Below are 20181 nucleotides of genomic sequence, written 5' to 3'. Positions count from 1 at the left end.
TGGATGATCTATCCACTGATGTAAGTGGGATGTAAAGTCCCCTGCTATTACTGTATTACTATTGATTACTTCCTTTGTGTTTGTTATTCACTCCTTTATGTATTTAGGTGCTCCCATGTTGGGTGCATAAACATTTACAATTGTGTATCTTCTTGTTGGATTCTTCCCTTTATGATTATATGGTGTCCTTCTTTGTCTCTTGTTATAAATTTTGTTTTAAAGTTTATTTTGGGGGCATCTGGGTGGTCCAGATGGTAAGCATCTGCCTTCATCTCAGGTCATAATCTCTGGATCCTGGGATTGAGCTCCATGTCATGCTCCCAGCTTGATGGGGAGTCTGCTTTTCCCTCTCCCTCTCCCCTGCTTATTCTCTCTCTATATATATCTCTGTCTGTCTCAAGTGAATAATTAAAATCTTAGATAAAAGGAAAAAATAAGTCTATTTTGTCTTTTGTAAGTATTTTATAAGCTTTTATATGTATTTTATAAGCTATCCCAGCTTTCTTTTTGCTTCCAATTTTTATGATAAATTCTTTTCCATCCCTTGACTTTCAGTCTGCATGTTTCTTAGGTCTGGAATGAGTCTCTTGTAGGCAGCATATAGATGGGTCTTGCTTTTTTATCCATTCTGTTACCCTGTATCTTTGATTGGTGTGTTTTGTCAATTTATATTCAAAGTAATTATTGATGGATATGTACTTATTGCTATTTTGTTACTTGTTTTATGGTTGTGTTTGTGCTGCTTCTCTATTTCTTTCTTTTGCTCTCTTCTCTCATGGTTTGCTGACTTTGGTGATATATTTGGATTTCTTTCTTTTTATTTTTGTATATCTGTTATTGCTTTATCATTTGTGGTTACCATTCGGTTTGTATGTAACATCTTTTTTTTTTTTTAATATTTTGTTTATTTATTTGACAGAGATCACAAGTAGGCAGAGAAGCAAGCAGAGAGAGGGGGAAAGTAGGCTCCCCGCTGAGCAGGAGCCCGATGTGGGGCTTGATCTCAGGACCCTGAGAACATGACTTGAGCTGAAGGCAGAGGCTTAATCCTCTGAGCCACCCAGGCGCCCCTGTATGTAACATCTTATGCATATAGCAGTCTATATGAAGTTGGCAGGTGCTTCAGTTTGAACCCATTCTTTACTCTTCTTCCCACCTCCTATGTATTAGGTGTATGGTGTTATACTTTACATCCTTTTATTTTTATTTTGTGAGTTCCTTGACTGATTTTTATACATATACTTATTTTTATTATTTTTGGACTTCCTACTTTTCTTACTCCTTACAATTTTTCCTTTCCACTTGAAGAGTCTCCTTTAACATTTTTCTTTCTTTCTTTCTTTCTTTTTTTTTAAGATTTCATTTATTTATTTGAGAGAAAGAGAGAGACAGAGCAAGAGAGCATGGAGCTGGGAGCCTGATGTAGGACTCAATCTCAGGACTACGGGATCACGACCTGAGCCAAAGGCAGGGGCTTAACCCACTGAGCCACCCAGGCGCCTGACATTTCTTACAAGGCTGGTTTAGTGGTCATGAATTCTTTTAAATTTTGTTTGTTTGGGTAACTCTTTATCTCTCCTATTCTGAATGATAGCCTTGCTGAATGGAGTATTCTTGGCTGCAGGGTTTTTTTTTCCTTTCAGCCCTTTGAATACATCATTGCACTTTTTTCTGACCTGCCCTGTTTCTGCTGAAAAATCATATGATTGCCTTATGAGGTTTTCCTTGTATGTAACTATTTTCTTTTCTCTTGCTGCTTTAAAAATTCTCTTTATCACTACTTTTTGCTATCTTAATTACTATGTGTCTTGGTGTGGACCTCCTTGAGATGATTTTGTTGGGGGATTTCTGTGCCTACTGGATATGAATTTGTTTCCCTCTCCAGCATTGGGAAGTTTTTAGATACTATTTTGTCGAAGTAAATTTTCTGCTCCCTTTTCTCTGTCTTCTCCTTCTGGGATCCTTATAATGCAAATGTTACTACACTTGATGGTGTTGCTGAGGCCCGAAAACTGTTTTTATTTTGTATTACTTTTTTTTCTCTTACTGTTCAACTTGACTGCTTTCCATTATTCTGTCCTCCAAGTTGTTGATCCATTTTTCTATGTCCTCTAGTCTACTATTCTTTCCATCTGCTGTGTTTTTAATTTCATTTATTGGGTTATTCATCTCTGATTGGTTCTATGTTTTCCATCTCTTTGTTAAGGGTCTTGCTGATGTCCTTCACTCTTTTTTCAGAGAGCATCTTTTTGACCACTATTTTAAGTTCTCTTTCAGTCATATTACTATGTCCATTTCACATAAGTTTCTTCCTGTGACTCTGTTCTGTTCTTTCATTTGAGACATATTCCTCTGTGTCCTCATTTTGTCTAACTCTCTGTAACTGTTTTTCTGTGTTAGGGAAGTCAGCTCTATCTCCCGCCTTGCTTTCTGAAGACAACGTGTTGTCATGCCCTGCAGTGCAGTGGCCCTGATCACCAGCACCTGGTGCTTCAGGGGCATCTCCTCTGTGTGTTGCACGTGCCCTGATGTTGTGGCTGAGCCACTTTTTCCTTCAGTCCAGTTATCTATAATGTCTTTCTTTACCTGTTGTGGACAGGGTGTGGTCCCTGGGTTGTTAGTGGGCCAGTCTGGGGTCCCCTTGGGCTTGAGTTGAGTCAGACCAAGTGTTTGCGAGAGATGCAGGAGCACCAAAGTGCAGGGCACTTTCCTTTTGTTGTCCCCAGAGAAGATTTTGTTGGTGGGCAGGTCCTATAATCAGATCCCCTGTCTGCCTCTACCCCACCACTGGGGCTGCAGTCTGATCACTGTGTGTGGTTCTCTCTCCCTGGAGCAGGAGTCACTTTGGAGTGCTGCTGGCTCCTGTTGGAGCCGCTTGCACACACCAAGCTTGTTGCACGGCTTCAATGGTCTCTGGCCAAGAGCGTATTGGAGGAGCCAAGTCCACAGGAGAGCACTGGGCTGGGATGTGTGTGGTTATCAGGATGTGAATAGGTTTGCTATTGGAGGCAAGTTGGAATCCTGACTGGAGGCGATGGGTCTGCAGGAAAACATGGGAGCAGGTATACTGTTGGCAAGTTAGTTAGAAGGTGTCAGTGTTGTGCTGTTCCTCGCAGTGTCCTTGTGTCTAGACTGGGGGGCAGGGGACAGAAATAGTGGCTGCCAGGTCTTTTGTTCTTGGAGAAGTCTCCCAAAGATCCTTGCCCCTCCAATACAGGCTTTGAGGTTAGTAAACAGACCTCCCTCCCCTATGTCCCAGGCGATTTTCAAACTGCTGCTTCTCTGCTGTATCCCAGAGGGCTGTCTCTTGTGCTCACTAAGAACAGGGACTCAGTTTCCTCTCTCTCTCCAGGCTTTCCCAGACCTGAGCCTGCTTATTTTTAAAGTTCCAGGTTTTAAGTCCTTCTGATTATAAGAACTTGCAGAATTCAGCCCCTGTGGTTTTCAAAGCCAAATGTTATGAGGATTCATCTTTCCTGTATGGGCTCCTCAGAGTGAGGGTCTGTTTCTCTCTACTCCATGCCCGCAGCATCCCTTCCTCCAGCAGACAGTCCTGTGGTTCCATTTAGCCTCTGACTGAGTCTCCACCCTTCCTGCCCTCTTTGATATGGCATCTTCTCTACATTTAGCTGTGAATGGAGTTTGTTCTTCCAGTTTTTTATCATTTTCTGGGTTATTTACACTGATATGAGTGTTATCTAGTCATGTCCATGGGATGAGATGGCCTTAGGGTTCTCCTACTCTTCCCTGGAAGCTCTTATCATTTTAAGTACAACATAAATTTAATCCTTTTTTTTTAGAAGTAATTAAAGATTTTTTTTAACATTTTATTTACCCATTCATTTTTAGAGAGAGAGAAAACGTGTGTGTGTGTACATGCATGCAAGTGGGGGGAGGGATAGAGGGTGAGGGAGAGGGACAAGCAGACTCTGAGCTGAGCGTGGAGGCTGATGCAGGGCTCAGTCTCATGACCCTGAGATCATGAACTGAGCCAAAATCAAGAGTCAGCCGCTTAAGCAAATGAGCTACCCAGGCGCCCTGTAATACTTTGCCCTCAATATTAATCCTTAGAATACATATTTAATAGGCTTTTCTTAGAAGAATATTAGGTTAAAATTTTTTTTTCCTTGCAACGTGTGATCCACGAGCTGGTTCCTGATAGAATAAAGTCTGGCTCTTCTACTCATGCTTCCTTGGGATACATATACCTCTTGGCTTGTTTATATAAGAGAGTCAACCTTATGAATGTTATGAATATTTCATCAGTAATGTATTAAGTATCAAGTTTAGAATAAAAATATGGTTTGTATTTTTGAAGGGAGATAGAACTATAAAAACAGTGTGACATGAGGCCAGATTATATCAGTGTGCTATGGGAGTCTGTGGGGAGAGTCAGTCCAATGCAGCAGCTTCACTAGTTACTGTGTTTGAGCTGTATTTCAAAGCACAAATAGAAATTCGTGTTGCTTATAAATAATAGAAAGGGTATTTGAGACAGCAAGAATATAAAATACCAAGGAGTGATGATCAGAAGTGGGCTGGGAATTAGATGTGACTGGAGTTATGTCGTAGAAGGAGAGAGAGGGTCTGGCTGGGTGTGCTGGCTGTAGATTCGGGACCAAAGGCACCCATTTCTTATCTGTAAGCAGTAAGCGGTCAGCAAAGGGCTTTAAACTAGAAATGGGAGCCAATGGGAGGTCTTACTTAGTAGTCTAAAGATGAAGGGGTTCAGAATGGAGCATGTGGGGTAATAATCGTGAATAAACCTGGAGGAAGTGAGAATGATTTTCTATTTGAGTGACTGAGTTGATGGGGATTTCTTTGGCAAGATAGAGAATGTAGTTTCAGTTGTTATAAGGTGTTAGGAGAATATTCAGTAATATTCATTGGCACATTAGATTTAGGTCATCCCAGAAGCAAATGCTAAAATGAGATTTAGGTGAGCTAGAGATTTATTTGGGGAAACACCTGTGAGGGAGAAAGGGGCACGAGCCAGAGGAAGTGGGGACAGCTGTCAGACTACAGTCCCAGTGTGGATTTGATCCTGTGTTAGGGGTCCCCAGGATCACCTTAAGTCCACTGATTGACTGGGAGGATTTAGAGAACTCACAGAGTCATACTCACAATTTATTACAAGAGAATTCAAAGAAAACCAGCAAGGGGAATGGAGTGCATGCAGCAAATCCTGAGGGAAACCAGGCACAGGTTCCTAAGAAACCTCTCCTAGTGTGGTCTCAACAGGACACAGTTCCTTCAGCGGCAGTTTGTGACAGCACACATGAGATAATGTCCACCACAGACACTCATTTATAGAGCCTCAGTTCCCAGAGTTTTTCTTGGGGACTGGTTGAGTAGGCAGCCTCTTCCTAGCACATTCCAAATCCACATTTCCAGAAGGAAAAGCAGGTTTTCAGTGTAAACCACATCGTTTGTACCAGTGACCTTCCTTTCCGGATGATGTTCTCCTTTCGTGCTGGGTAATGAGTCTGTTTCAAATCCCTGCCTCACACCACCTGTTTTCATGGACCATTCTTTAGTACTACTTGTGTCTGTTCATGTCATCTGAGAAGCAGAAGGCATGTGCAAGACATTTATTGGGAGAAAGGCCTGTGAGGGGAAGGGGGGGAAACATAGAAGTGGGGGAAGCATGAGATCACAGTGTATTATCACACCCTGTGGAGGAGAGGGAAGGAGGAGTGGAGAGGGTCGAGCAAGTGCAGTGTTGCAATACGGTGTTCTAGGGACGTTTCAGCGGGGTCAGCGGTGAGACATCCATCAACGAGGCCCATCACAGGAGTCCTGTGTCTTGCAGGAGTGGGCCAGCCATAACATGCCCGCATGCCCAGTCGTTAGCTCAGGTCAGCCGGGGGGAAGTACGGTGTGGACACGGAAGTGGGGGCAGATCCTTAAGGGCAGCTGTTTAGAAGTCATCTCTGTGGCATGTTTTGGAAGTGTTTGAGGTATTCCAGGAGTAGATGATTGGTGAAGAAGTCCAAAACGGAACCTTTAAAGACATTAATATTGAAGAGGTGAGCAGACATGAAAGGAACCAACATAGGAGGCTGCGCAGTGTTTCCAGAGTTTGATCATGACCCATGTTGGAGTTTAACAAAGAAAAGAAGGGCCAGTTGTATTAATGTTCTAGAGAAGTACAGTGGGAGAAAGAGGCTATTGGTGAGCTTTTTGTTGGTGGTGGAGGTGAGCTTTCTGAGATAATTTTTAGTGGATTTCAGGGAACAGGTTGGAGCAAGCTGATAGGGACATGAATGTGTACTGCTTTTTTTTTTTTTTTTTTTAAGATTTTCTTTATTTATTTGAGAGAGAGAGCACAGGCAGGCAGAGTGGCAGCAGAGGCAGAGGGAGAAGCAGGCTCCCTGCCGAGCAAGGAGCCCGATGTGGGACTCGATCCCAGGACGCTGGGATCATGACCTAAGCTGAAGGCAGCCGTTTCACCAACTGAGCCACCCAGACATCCCTGTGTACTGCTTTTTGAGAACAGGAAAAAGCTCTTGGCTGGCTCAGTCAGTGGCACGTGTCACTCCTGATGTCAAGGTTGTGAGTTCAAGCCCCATGCTGGGTATAGAAATTACTTTAGAAAAATCTTAAAAAAAAAAATCCCTTTCCAGATAAACAGTATTTAGTTGTGATACTACTTAGATCCATAAAAAATGTAAAATTAAGTGATGCCCTGCCTGTTAAATTTCTCAGAATTCAGCATTCTTCTGGTAGACGAACACAAAGAACTGAGAAGGAAAGAAGAGAAATTCAGGTGTGGATGAAAAGAAAACGCAAGGAAAGAATGGCGGAGTACTTACACCAGCTGGCGGAGAGGAGAGGGCGAGAGCATGACCCTTTCTGCCCAAGGAGCAACCCAGTAAGTGTGCAGGATCGGGGCGATGGGATTAGCAGCGAGTACGTGCAGTTTTCCCTGGTGAATATTCAAGAAAAGGATTAACCTAATTTGGATACATTTTTATTAGATAGAAATGTCACCGTTTGACTTGTCAGAAAATGTTAATTAACAAAATGTAGCAAGGTATTCTATAAGCCATGTTCTGTTAAACTTTCTTTCTTTCTTTTTTTTTTAAAGATTTTTATTTATTTATTTATTTATTTGCAGAGTGACAGAGAGGGAACATAAGTAGGGCAAGTGGGAGAGGGAAAAGCAGGCTTCCTGCCCAGGCAGGGCTTGATCCCAGGACCCTGGGATCATGACTTGAGCCAAAGGCAGACTCTTAACAACTGAGCGACCTGGGTGCCCCTCTGTTGAACTATCTTAAATACTTTTTCTTCCCCTGGCTAATTATGGCTCTTGCTAATTTTAACTAAGTGAAGAGGTTAACTGATTGGTGACCAATTGGAACTTTTCCCTTAATTTTCAGTCAGAGTCAATGGCAGTTGAACAATTGTGTGTGTAGTAAAGCCATTTAAAAAATCAATTTTGTATCCATAAGTTATCTACAAAAAATAGAGTATGGGGGTGCCTGGGTGGCTCAGTGGGTTAAGCCTCTGCCTTCAGCTCAGGTCTTGATCTCAGGGTCCTGTTACTTTGATAAGCACATTACTATGAAAATTACATTTGAATTATACTTACAGTTTATCTTTTACTTTGTAATTTGAGATAAAATATATAGTACTTATTCAGCATCATTAGAGGAACATGTTCTATAAAAGTGAATTTCCCAGACAGAGCTGTTACATTTAAGCACCAAATGGCGCAAAGTAGGTGAACTGTTAAGTAAATTGCATACTTTACTTGTGTCTGGAGATATTTTTTTTTTAAAGATTTTATTTATTTGACAAGCAGAGATCACAAGTAGGCAGAGAGGCAGGCAGAGAGAGAGGAAGGGAAGCAGGCTCCCCGCTGAGCAGAGAGCCCGATGTGGGGCTCCATCCCAGGACCCTGTGTCTGGAGATATTAATATCAATTTTTTTTTCTTTTAAGAGAGAGTGCAGGCACGTGCACACAACCTGGAGGGAGGGGGCGAGGGAGAGGGAGAGAGAGAGAATCTTTCACTATGGGGCTTGATCTCATGACCCTGAGATCATGACCTGGATCAAAATCAAGAGTCAGGTACTTAACCAACTGAGCCACCGAGGTGGCCTGAGGTTAATTAACAGAACATTTTGTGGATAGTGTTAAAGACCTGGCTAATGACCTTCAAGGCTGCTGAGGTACCTGACTAGGATCTTCAAGTGTATGTGTTTATGTGTGTGTTCTTCTACCCACAGGGGGTGGGTTCTGGTATCGCCCTATCTGTCAACCAAGCAGATACCCAAGATAGATAGGATCGTGTCCAATTTTGGAACAAATTAACTCTGAGGGCACTGGCGTTGCTTGGTTCGTCGACTTCATGACCTCTCCTCCACAAGTGCAAACACCTGTTTATTTGTAGCTTCTATTCAGGTGAAGGTATTGAGATTAGTGAGGGGTTAATGTAATTAAAAATTTCATTTGAATTTGTATCAGAAATTAATAAGACCTTTAGTTTGTTACTGACGACTTCCGTGTAGGGCCTATAGAGAGTGAATGCACTTCTATGTGCATTTTTATATACATAATTTTGTCTAAAAGGACTTGACTTCATTAGTAACTCAGTAGTTATTCTTAGGGTTCTGGAATAAGACACTAGTTTGCCTCCTGTGCATAAGTTTGAAGAGTTTACAAGTCACAGTGAGCATACTACAGTAGGTTGCTGGGAGACATTTTGAAACATTAAAATGATAGTTTTCAAGGTCTGACTCCTTTCTGCTTGATCAAGTACACTATCAACCATAAAACCGAGTATGAAGAGTCTGTGTCTTCATCCTTAAAATGTTGTTTCCCATTTCAAATGCGGCTGACATAGTATGTTAATTAATTGAATTTTTTTTTTTTTGTTTTTTTTGTTTTGTTTTTTTTTTGTTTGTTTTTTAAAGATTTTTATTTATTTGACAGATCAGAAGTAGTCAGAGAGGCAGGCAGAGAGAGAGAGAGGAGGAAGCAGGCTCCCTGCTGAGCAGAGAGCCCGATGCGGGGCTCGATCCCAGGCCCCTGAGACCATGACCTGAGCCGAAAGCAGAGGCTTTAACCCACTGAGCCACCCAGGCACCCCAATTAATTGAATTTAAATTTAAAAAAAAAGGAAAAATAAATGCAGCTGATAAGGTTCTCTCCTTTGGATAAAATGCTGAATTTAGCTGCTAAAATAGATTTTGCTTCCCACTTACTGAATTAGATTTTAATCACATGATGCTTTAACATTTTCATGATTTGTGTTTGGGATAGGAAGCTTCGTCAAATATGACAGTGTTCTGCACTGTTTCCTGAAGAGCAAAACCATGTTTTAAGCTCCCATTAAAATTGATTAGTGGAATTTTCATGTTTTTCATGCATCAAAAAGGCTTAGTTATTTGAACTGAAGAGTAACAGACTAACCGGGTATTTCTTGTGCAGTTTTACATGACTTCAAGGGAAATCCGGCTGCGACAGAAGATGAAGAAAGAGAAGGACAGGTGAGCTGGGCAGCGGTACCCCCAGCGCCCTCTCCGGTTTGCGCACCCGAGGTGCAGGCTACGCCTGAGGAACTCTAGTCTTCACAGTAGCCCCTTTTTGTCCATTAACAGAACATTATGGGAGATAACTGCAAGGAAAGTAGACTCCACTAGACTTTCTAGGAATTTGCTTTCAAATGTCTTTTATTCTGTTGAATTAGATGACTTTTACTGCCTCTCTTGTCCTGCCTCTCCCAATCCAGGTATGTATGTACGTTTTGAAAATACCTAAAGGGCCACAACTGTAGGTACCTTTACTAATTTCCACCCAATGTTTTTCAGAAATCTGAAATATGAATTTGCATTTGAAAAGCTTTGAAAAAAATGCTAGGTGATCTTTCAAACATTCCGTTCCCTCTAGAGGTATGAATTGAAAATGACTCTTTCATTAAATGTTGTTTAATTCTTTGTCTGAAGATTGCTACTCTCTGACCACTATAGTCGGCGGATCTCACAAGCGTACAGTCTGATGAATGAACTGTTAACTGAGTCAGTACAGCTCCCAACAGCTGCACAGAAAGCCCTGCCTAACAAACCCAGAGCTGCTCCCCTTTCCCAAGAGCAACATTGTCTTTCGCCAAGAAGGTGAGACAGTTTGGCATATCATTCCGCAAGATTAGGTCAGGCATGGTAAGAAGAATGTGGTGCTTCTGAGCATCTACGTTGCTCAGAAATATGAAAATCAAGTAAAGAAAAACATGGTCCTATGATTACAAGGTCTTTATAAGTTTATAGAATCACCAAGGAAAATGACAACAATGTCATTATACCTCTTAGAGAAGGCAGAGCACTTGGGCATACCTGCCACAGTGCTGCTGTCTGTTCAATTCTGTTTCCTCCTTTTCTGCAGTCTGCCGCCTCACTGTTCCCCTCATTCCTCCACTTGGCTCCCCGCCTGTAGAACTAGTCCTCACCAGCTTCTCACTTCTCCGCTCTCTCTTCCCAGCACAAACCCACATGTAACCAGGTCACTTGTGTGTGTATAGTTTGGGGTCTACTCAAAATACAAGAGACTCCCTTGAATCTTTTCTAAAATAAAGCAGGGTATTAAATACATAAGTAACTGCCAAATACATAGATAATTTGAATTGGGCAGATAACCAAAAACAGTCTCCTTGAAAAAAACAAATGAAGTTTAAGTTTAAACAAAAAATGACTTGTTGAGAATTGTTATAATGTGAAACATACCGCTGACGTACAGAGTAAGCAATGTCAAGTGAATATATTAATCAGGGCTAGAATTTGGGCCTTCTGAATTATAGCTCATTACTGGTTTAAGATTCTAGGGATATAATAATTACATAATTTCTACTTTAGAGAGAATCAACATGGTCACAATATTCCAGTAAATCAACCTGGAAAATTCGGATATATATCCAGACCAAGTTATATCCGAAAGGGGAAACCTCAAGGCCTTCCTTGGCCATGTGGTAAGGATTTAAGCTTTTTTTAAATTTTAAATTTTGTATAATTTGGACCTCCTTGTCTCCAGAGTTTGTTTTCATTAATAAAATGAGATCTTAATGAAAAGCAGTTCTCATGTCAGCAGAATGCAAGTTGCAGGACTGGTAAAGACTTACCTGTGCTGGGATTTTGTTTTTTCTGCCGCTTTGAAATAGGAAGACTCCAGAAATCTTCTTAAACGAATGGCCTTTTTATAATAGAATTTGAACAGTCAATATTTAGATTAAGACTTATTTGGGAATATGTTTCTTTTTGTGTGTCTGGCTGAAAAGGTAGGCATTTTACAAGCCAAGTTCTTATAGACATCAGATGGACTAGATAGATACCAGGATGTCACAGAAGAGGAATAGTAAGAGGCTTATATTGACATATCATGTTTGGGGCGCCTGGGTGGCTCAATGGGTTAAAGCCTCTGCCTACAGCTTAGGTCATGATCCCAGGGTTCTGGGATCAAGCCCTGCATCAGGCTCTCTGCTCAGCGGGGAGCCTGCTTCCCACCCCATCTCTCTCTGCCTGCCTCTCTGCCTACTTGTGATCTCTGCTTGTCAAATAAATAAATAAAATCTTGGGGCGCCTGGGTGGCTCAGTGGGTTAAGCCGCTGCCTTCGGCTCAGGTCATGATCTCAGGGTCCTGGGATCGAGTCCCACATCGGGCTCTCTGCTCAGCAGGGAGCCTGCTTCCTCCTCTCTCTCTGCCTGCCTCTCTGCCTACTTGTGATCTCTGTCTGTCAAATAAATAAAATCTTTAAAAAAAATAAATAAATAAAATAAAATCTTAAAAAAAAAAAATCATGTTTTTACCTTTTGAACATCCTTTTGCACATTTGAAGATATAACATCTGTTATTTATTGCTAGCTTTCCTTTAGTTAATTTAGCCATATTTGGGTTTTGATTACCAGAATAAAACGTATTTATTTTGTGAAATGATTACACGTTAAAAATGTATAATCATAGGGGCACCTAGATGACTCAGTCAACTGAGTGTATGGCTCTTTTTTTTTTTTTTTTTAAGATTTTATTTATTTATTAGAGAGGGAGCACAGAGAGTGGGAGGGAGAAGCAGACTCCCCATGGAGCAGGGAGCCCGATGCGGGGCTCGATCCCAGAACTCTGGGATTATGACCTGAGCCAAAGGCAGACACTTAACCAGCTGAGCCACCCAGGTGCCCCAGGTGTCTGGCTTTTTTAATTTTCAGCTCAGGTCATGATTCTCAGGATCATGAGATTGATTGAGCCTCTCATCAGGCTCCACGCTCAGCAGAGTCTGCTTGGGGTTCTCTCTTTCTCTCTGCTCCTCCCCCAGCTCGTACTCTCTCTCTCCAAGAATATAGAATCATGGTTAATATGTAGTATGAATGCATACAGCTTTTAGCTGCATAATAAACTAATGTGCCAGGTTCTATTTAAGCTCTTTAATTACAACCCTGTGAGACATGTACTGTTATAGTTCCATTTTACAGGTGAGAAAACCCAGGCAGAGAAAGTTGAAATAAGTGCCTTAGATCAGATAGCTAGGAATTTAAACCCAGTCTGGGTCTAGAGCCTACACACTTAGAATCTATGCTTCATTATGCTGCCTCAATTAGAAAATTGAAGTTTCTATGAATTCCAGTCCTCTTAATAAAACTTCATAGTTTAACTCCTGCTCTTAATTAACAAATTATAATAAGAGTCTCTTTTTAAACTAAAATTTCAGTAGTAACCATGTTTTTTTTGAAGTTTTATTTTATACCTGATGCAGTTGTCAAAGTTAAGTAAAAGAAATGCCAAAAATTGGCAAGGATTTTAAACTTCAATCTGTGGTTTCTCAATATCAGATGGAAAAGTCTTGGATTCTGTGGAAATGTGTCTCTGGCTTGGGTCTGTCCAGAGTCAGGCCTGTATGACGTTGCACTTGCCTGGGCTAAGGGCTTGGCCCTCCTTTGGTCAGCTCCCCTACTCCTGGGAGACTGTCCTCGAAAAGGTGCTCCTGCACTGGGGACCCCCATCCCACAGATCTGTCTGGAGCTGTCCCCGGCCTTCAAGGCGGCCCCTGCTCCTGCCTTCTGAGCCTCCTTTCCCCATCGCAGAGGTTAAAGGAGTTTGTCTGTTTTTCTAGGAACTGCTACTTACACCATACAGAGCAAAGGTGGCAGAGGCAAAGTGGCCGTAAGGAAGGCTGTGGCATCTCCAGTTACCTTCCAAAAAGGTAAGGGATAAATAAAGAATAAAGTTCTTCAACTTAAATTTTTAAAAGTTGTAAGGCATCTCAGAAATTTCAATTGCAGATTTCAGAATGCGGGTGTGGCAGTGTGGTATGGTGGTTTGGGAACGGGCTGCTGCGGAGTTAGCTCTCTTTGGAATCCTAGTTCACCACTTATTCTTTAGTTTTGGGCAAATTCCTAACCCATTTGTGTAAGCTTCAACTTTCTCGCCTGCAAAATCCTGATTGTTATGAGTGAGAACCCATATTATGGGCTTAGCAGAGAACTGAACATAAAAGCAAGTACTGAAGAGGCGGCCATTGTCACAGAGTCATGATAAGTTTGGGGACTCAGAATGAGCTGTGCTCTGATCCACTGGAGAGGGAAATGGCCATGATCTTAATGCCTAAGAATTAAGGTCGAGCCCCGGCCCAGCCCTCGCCCCTTGTTACTCTTCATCATTTAAAAAGAACGTTCGCAGTATTCTCCTGGGAACTCTCCGTCACGGCCCCGGCTCCGGTAGGTGGGCAGGGCAGCTGTTATCCCCATTTTACTGCTGAAGCCAGGGAGCCTCGGGGAAGTGATGCCTGATGCCAGGCCCTGTACTGACACGGCCTGTGAGTGATCTCACTTCGTCCTCACAGTAACTGAGCTCTCTGGCATTATCCTGATTCACAGAAATGGCTACATTTGTTAGAGACAATAATGCAGTCACTGATTACACGTAGTATAAAAATGATGAGAAACATGAATGAGTCTATTCCTGCCTTTAGGCCTCTCTCCAATGCCGCCACCTTCCAGTTCACTGCCTCTGTCTTCAGCCACGTCTGCTCTTTACCCTGTCATGTTTGTGTTACTTTGATGGCACCATGTCCTAGGAATTCTCTTTGGTTCTTTTTCCATAGTTTTCCCCACTGAATCCCTTAAAACCCAAGGCTGTAATTAACTAGGATCAGTTTGAGTGCTGGAAGCATCATTTCCTGTGCTATTAATTGTATAACCCCAGACTTTTGTTTTTATTTCAAAGTCTCTCATTTTCATCTTCTGTAAAATTTTTAGGTTAGAGTACTCCAAAACTATTTTATTCTTTTCTAAAAAAATACCTGGTAATGTTAGTTTAACAGATAAAACCCCCAAAATGCAATGTGGCCCCTAGAAATAGCTGAAATTATATGTACACTGATATTATATTTATGGAAGCTCCAGAACTGCAGGGTTTTGTGAAGTGAATTACGATCTAGCATGAGGCTTTGCCCTTAGAAGGGCAAACAGAAGTATTTCTTTCATTGTCCAGGGGTAGCCCTGCCTGTGACAGGATGAACTTGGTAGGTCTCCACGTTTCTAGCTTGGCTGTGTGTCTAGAGTATGGCCCAAGACCGGCAAGTGGAGGGACAGGGTTTTCTTCTGGAGGTGGTACAGGGAATGGATTCTGGTTTTCTGTTCAGTTTCAGATTACTCAGGCTGGAGCCCATAGACGTTTGGCAGTAGGTTTCATAAAGAAACTGGGGGGTGGTGGTCACTGGCCGTCAGAGAGAGTGCTTCTTGGAGGGAAGCCGGTGCACTTGCCAGCCTAGTTTCCATGGTGGGGTTTCTTTCCGATGGCTCACTGACCTTTTACCTTAGAACGCGTCCGCTGTCCACCCTGGAGCACGAACACCCACACTTGAAAAGCTTCGCACGTGCTCAGTTTCACAGTGTCGTTTTCATATTTTACTTTGAGATTGGCTACCCCGAGCAAATCCTAGAGAAACGCACTCGGATCTGAAGCGAAGGAGATTACCAAGTCATCCCTGTCGAAAGCAAGGTGAGAAAAAGCCAGGGGCGGCTTCTCCAGGTGTGTAGATCCCCCGCGGGTAAAGGCTTATCCTAAAGTCCAGGACGGTTAACCTTAATTTCTTAATTTCGGTGATGATTTTGTCATTCTTCTTGATGGCAATAATGAGGTCCATTGGAGGAGTATCGAAGTCTAGTTAGCACACGCGCTGTGGCGGCCGCAAGTGGGGATCTCCGGGCGGTCACAGCCTTGGCTGATCTCTCACGGCCGCCCCAGCGCCGTCTCCGTGTGCTGCCGTCTCCTTGGAGAGACTCCTGCCTCGTGGTTATCATGCTGCTTAACCACTTGGTGTTCTCTCTCTCTGTCAGCCTTGGGTCTCAAGTCCTACTTTACCGGCTGTTTTCTTTTTCGCCGCAATGTTTGCCGTACTCTTCGCAGTTGGAACTTCTGCACAGTTCCATGACATCTGTGGCCTCTCCTCTCCTAGAGGTTACTTCTAGACTTGTTCTCTCTAGGACTCTCTTGTCCTAGAGGTTACTGTTATTTTAAAAATGACGAGATGGCCAGAATTCAGTTTCCTTCGGTCACACTGACGGGGCAGAAATCGTTAAAACCATACCCAGACCCTGTGATTCAGTTGTCAGGGAAGGGGCGCGCGGCGGGCTCAGCTGGTGGGGGGCGGGGGGCAGCTCCCAATCCCCGGCTGTGCGTGTAAGCCCCATGTTGAGTGCAGAGATTTCTTAAAGATAAGTCACAAAAAAAACTTTAAATATTAGATAAAACGTGACTGCCTTGGATTTGATCATAAAAGTCAGAATAAACAAGCCAGTTTTTTAAGTGAATCAGTCCCACTAGCTTTGTCCTTTCCTGTGAAAGGTTCCGGTGCTCCATGCCGTGTGCAGTGTACGAGAAACCACGTCACGGCCGAGCTTTCACCTCAGTCAAAGCAGGTGTGTGTAGAGTACGAGAGGGAGGAGACCATGGTGAGTCCTTGGATGGTACCTTCACGCATCCGTACAATTCTTCAGGAGAGCCACGGTTCCCTTCTACAGGTAAGCGCTGTTCCCCATCTCCGCCTGCCTGTGATTTCTGTTGTTCTCTGTGGGGTGTGGAGCTCCTGCAAGACCGAAGCAGTCATTCAAAGCATCTACACTTTTGGCTTAGTGCTATAGCATTTATCTTTCAGAATTTTCCTTGAATTTGTATTTTCCTTTCAACTAAAGAATAACCAAAAAAGTAAGAACAGATGATTGTAGTACAAGTATAAAAATCCATTGTGCCCATTCTTCAGACCTGGTGCCAGCACCTAGTTGTGTCAGACGTTGTTCAGCCCATGGTCGCTCCAGATGTGCTGGGCAACCACCGCCCTAGTTTGCTTCCCCAGCTGGGGGATGAGCAGCCCTGGAAACTTTGGAAAGCTTAGTTCATGTTCCATTTATTTTTTTTCTCAGGCTCAGATCACAACTTACTGCCTTTCTTAATTTGATAGGACTTGTCAGCCGTTGAGGAAGAGCAAGAGCCTCCTTCCCGCGGTGCGGACAGTGTGTCTGAGAGCACCGGCAGCATCCTCAGCAAGCTTGACTGGAAGGCCATTGAAGACATGGTGGCCGGTGTGGAGGACAAGAGCCTGTCCGTCCACCGGGCCTGGGACCTGTAAGACCCGAGTATCTGTTGCCAAGGAAAGCCCGGCACCTCAGTGGTTGTCATTCTGAAAGATTTGTGCATTTGAAAGAGAGAAGCAGTGAAGGGAGCCATGTGTACACACCACCAGCAACCATATCTTACGCAGATTAGCCATGGCAAGAGGGAAAATAAACACTTCTCAATAATTTCGCCTTCGTGGGTAAAGGGTTGTTTAACTATAGATCTGTTACATGCTTTTGCATTTGACCTATCCTTAGACACCATTTTTTAAATGATGAAAAAATGAAAAGTAACTTTCAAGTCAAGTTTACATAATATTTAAGTTACTTTCAATAAAAAATCTCTTTCGTCTCCTTCTTTACTATCTCCTGAGTTTTGAGAAACAAACTTATATGGATAATTGAGGGGAATTAGAAAGTCACAATCTCACCCCGAAACTCAATAATGAACTCCGTTTCAGAACACGGCCTAAAATTCCGCTGGGCAGGCCTGGTCCTGGAGTGAAAAAAAACCAACGACCTCCCACCTGTCCTGTGCCCTCCAGCCTTCAAAAACTTGGGAAAAGAACCAGGGAAGAATGCTCTGCGTGGCAAATAAGATCCTGACTCCAGAAGGCTCATGTGAACTTTCTAAAGACCATGGTGCGGAGACTGGGGTGGTTTCTGGTGTTGCCCCCAAATAATGTCATAATTTTGGAGATAATTTTAATGAGAAGAAACTAAAAACCTTCATTCATTTGTCAATTTTTGGTATAATATCAAAGAATACTATTGTCTGAAAAAGCAATTCAATGTGCCTCCTTTTCCAGCTACATACCTGTGTGGGGCCAGATGTTTTTATGTCCTTCAGCCACAATAACATCCTGCAACAAGCCGCGCACAGAAGCACGTATGAGAATTCTGCCATCTTCCAGTAAAGCCAGACATTCAAGAGATTTGTAAAACTATAAAACAGTGCTACTCTTCCCACTAAGTTTTGTTTTGGAAAATAGTTACAAACATTGAATGGGAGGTGCCCGAGTGGCTCAGTTGGTTAAGTGTCCAACTCTTGATTTTGACTCAGGTCATGATCTCAGGATCGTGAGATCCAGCACCATGTTGGGCTCCATGCTGGGCACGGAGTCTGCTTAAGGTTCTCCCTCTGCCCTCTGCGCGCGTGCATGTGTGTGTGCATGTGCGTTCTCTCTCTCCCTAAAAAATAAACATTGAATGGGTAACTGTAATTAAAGCTATTTAAACACTTTCCTCGGTTTTGGGGCGCCTGGGTGGCTCAGTGGGTTAAGCCACTGCCTTCGGCTCAGGTCATGATCTCAGGGTCCTGGGATCGAGCCCCACATCGGGTTCTCTGCTCAGCAGGGAGCCTGCCTCCCCCTCTCTCTCTGCCTGCCTCTCTGCCTACTTGTGATCTATCGAATAAATAAAATCTTTTAAAAAAAAAAAAACACTTTCCTCGGTTTTAATTACTAACGATAAATATTCACAGATATACCAACAAAAACAAAGCTATTTAGGACCCTAAATAATTTTTATGAGTATAAAGAGTTTGAGAACTGATGCTTTAGGGCTAACGGTATGAACCCTTAACTTACCAACTCGACATTTCACACCACTTCAGAAGTAACGCGGTTTTACAGTAGTATAATCCCTTTTACCTGCTCCTATTCTGATGTAAACATTCAGTTGCCTTTTAAGGCAATTATCATTTCCAGTACTTTTTCATTTCTTCCTGTAGATCCAAATTTCTATCTAGCAGTTCCCTTCAGCCTCAAGTTCATTAGCATTTCCTATAGTACAGATCTTCTGGCAATTCTCTCAGGTTTCGTTGACGGACTATAGGTTTTACCCTCATCGGAAGGGTGTTTTTCGTAGCTCTTATTCTAGGGTAAGATCTTTTCTTCTAAGATGCGTCTTTCTGGTGTCTTGATTGGATGTCTGGAGTATTACTGAGGTACCAGCAAGGTCTCCACTCTGGCTGGGCTGGCCTCACCCCCGCAGCCGGGCTCTCGACCTTGTGGTCAATACTCTCTGGTCTTCCTCAGGTACACTGGTACTAATATGAGCAGCTCAACCCTGTCCGCACACAGGCTTCTCCCCAGAGAAGCTCGGGCTCCTCTGTGCAGCTTCCTTCCCCCTGTGGCCCTACCTGGCAGATTCCCGCCACTGATGGCCCTGAACTCTGCCTCTTCAGCTGAGTCGGACCACAGTGGCGTGCTTGGAATCTAGCTCGTTATGTTGCGGTCATCAGAGTACTGTCCTCAAGCAGGCACCGAGGCCTTCACAAGCTGACTTCCTCGTGAGTTGCCCTTCTCTCCAGGACCACTGTTTTGTGCTGCACATTGTCCCACATCTGCCAGCTTTGTGGTTGAGACAGGCAGGTGAGTCAGGTAGCGGGTCCTCTGTCATAGGTGGAAGTGGAAGTCTTCTGGGGAATATCCATATAGTAAACCTGAAAATGAGGAAGGAACAAGGGTGGAGACCAACAGCAGAGGACAGATAATCCTAGGTAGTTTCAACCCATAGCCTGAGATCACCCTTAGTATTCAAAAAATTGCAATATGATGGGGTCCTGGGGGGCTCAGTGGGTTAAAGCCTCTGCCTTTGGCTCAGGTCATGATCCCAGGGTCCTGGGATCGAGCCCTGCATTGGGCGCTCTGCTCAGCGGGGGAGCCTGCTTCCCTTCCTCTCTCTCTGCCTGCTTGTGATCTCTGTCTGTCAAATAAATATATCTTAAGAAAAAAATTTTAAAAATTGTAATATGATGATTTTGCTTAGTGTATCTGAACACAGAGGACTCATCCAAATGAGCATTTTAGCTCCTCCTAAGGAAGGGTCTAGACTTCCTGCCCTTCCTGCATGGACCTGTAGAGAAGCAGTTCCCACACGCAGGTTTTGAACAGCATGCTTGGGAAATGCCTCTAGTTATTAAAAGTGTTCCCCAGTTTCTCAAAACTGAATCTTTGCTTACATTCTTATTAAAAATTTAATACAGCATTTAGCATGATTTATCATAAACCAAAGTGTTCTGGCTGAACTTGGAATCCACCAGCAAAGGAAACTCAAAGCTTCTGCCGAGAAGCTATATACGTGGACCTAGATTTAAAACATTGACTTGGGGCCCCTGGGTGGCTCAGTCGGTTAAGCATTTGTCTTGGGCTCTGTCTCTCTCAAATAAAAATCTTTAAAAAAATAAACACTGACTTCAGACTTCTGTGCTTTCTCACTTCTCCACGCACTGTTTCCAGCCAGAGTCTATAATCGATACGTGGATGCACTAACGACAAGCCATTGTTACTTCTACAATGCTCCATCTGTCAACAGTTCAAATAATTATTAGGTACATGCTTTGTGTCTTGCTTAGCTTTCCTCTAAGAAATCAAACCTTGAATCTCGCTGAGGAAATATGAGAAAAAGGAAAATGTACTTGATAATAGCTCAGAAGTCACACTGGGTAGCCCTCCAGAACTCCACTTCCCTTTAAGCATTGTGTATACCTTGATCATTCGTGTTCAGCATCTGGACTATGGCCCTTTGCCATTAAGGACACCCTGGTGGAAACAAATGCTTTAGTTTCCATACAAACAC

At 43.1% G+C, this 20181-nt stretch overlaps 1 protein-coding gene across 1 annotated transcript in view; it reads left to right on the top strand.

Moving 5' to 3' along the window:
* Nucleotides 1-16953, top strand: part of CPLANE1 (ciliogenesis and planar polarity effector complex subunit 1) — a 138771-nt gene extending 121818 nt beyond the window's left edge. Inside the window, exons 47-54 of the mRNA XM_059416317.1 lie at nt 6709-6874; nt 9437-9495; nt 9952-10119; nt 10852-10964; nt 13098-13187; nt 14903-14986; nt 15833-16008; nt 16446-16953. Coding sequence (XP_059272300.1) covers nt 6709-6874; nt 9437-9495; nt 9952-10119; nt 10852-10964; nt 13098-13187; nt 14903-14986; nt 15833-16008; nt 16446-16613 — 1024 coding nt within the window. The 3' untranslated portion in view covers nt 16614-16953. The remainder of the gene's footprint in view (nt 1-6708; nt 6875-9436; nt 9496-9951; nt 10120-10851; nt 10965-13097; nt 13188-14902; nt 14987-15832; nt 16009-16445) is intronic.
* Nucleotides 16954-20181: the final 3228 nt, after the last annotated feature.

The sequence above is a fragment of the Mustela nigripes genome, chromosome 12 (assembly GCF_022355385.1).
Source record: "Mustela nigripes isolate SB6536 chromosome 12, MUSNIG.SB6536, whole genome shotgun sequence".
Classification (NCBI taxonomy): Eukaryota; Metazoa; Chordata; class Mammalia; order Carnivora; family Mustelidae; genus Mustela; species Mustela nigripes.
Note: the sequence above shows the minus strand (reverse complement) of the source record. Positions and strands in the feature narration are given on the sequence as shown.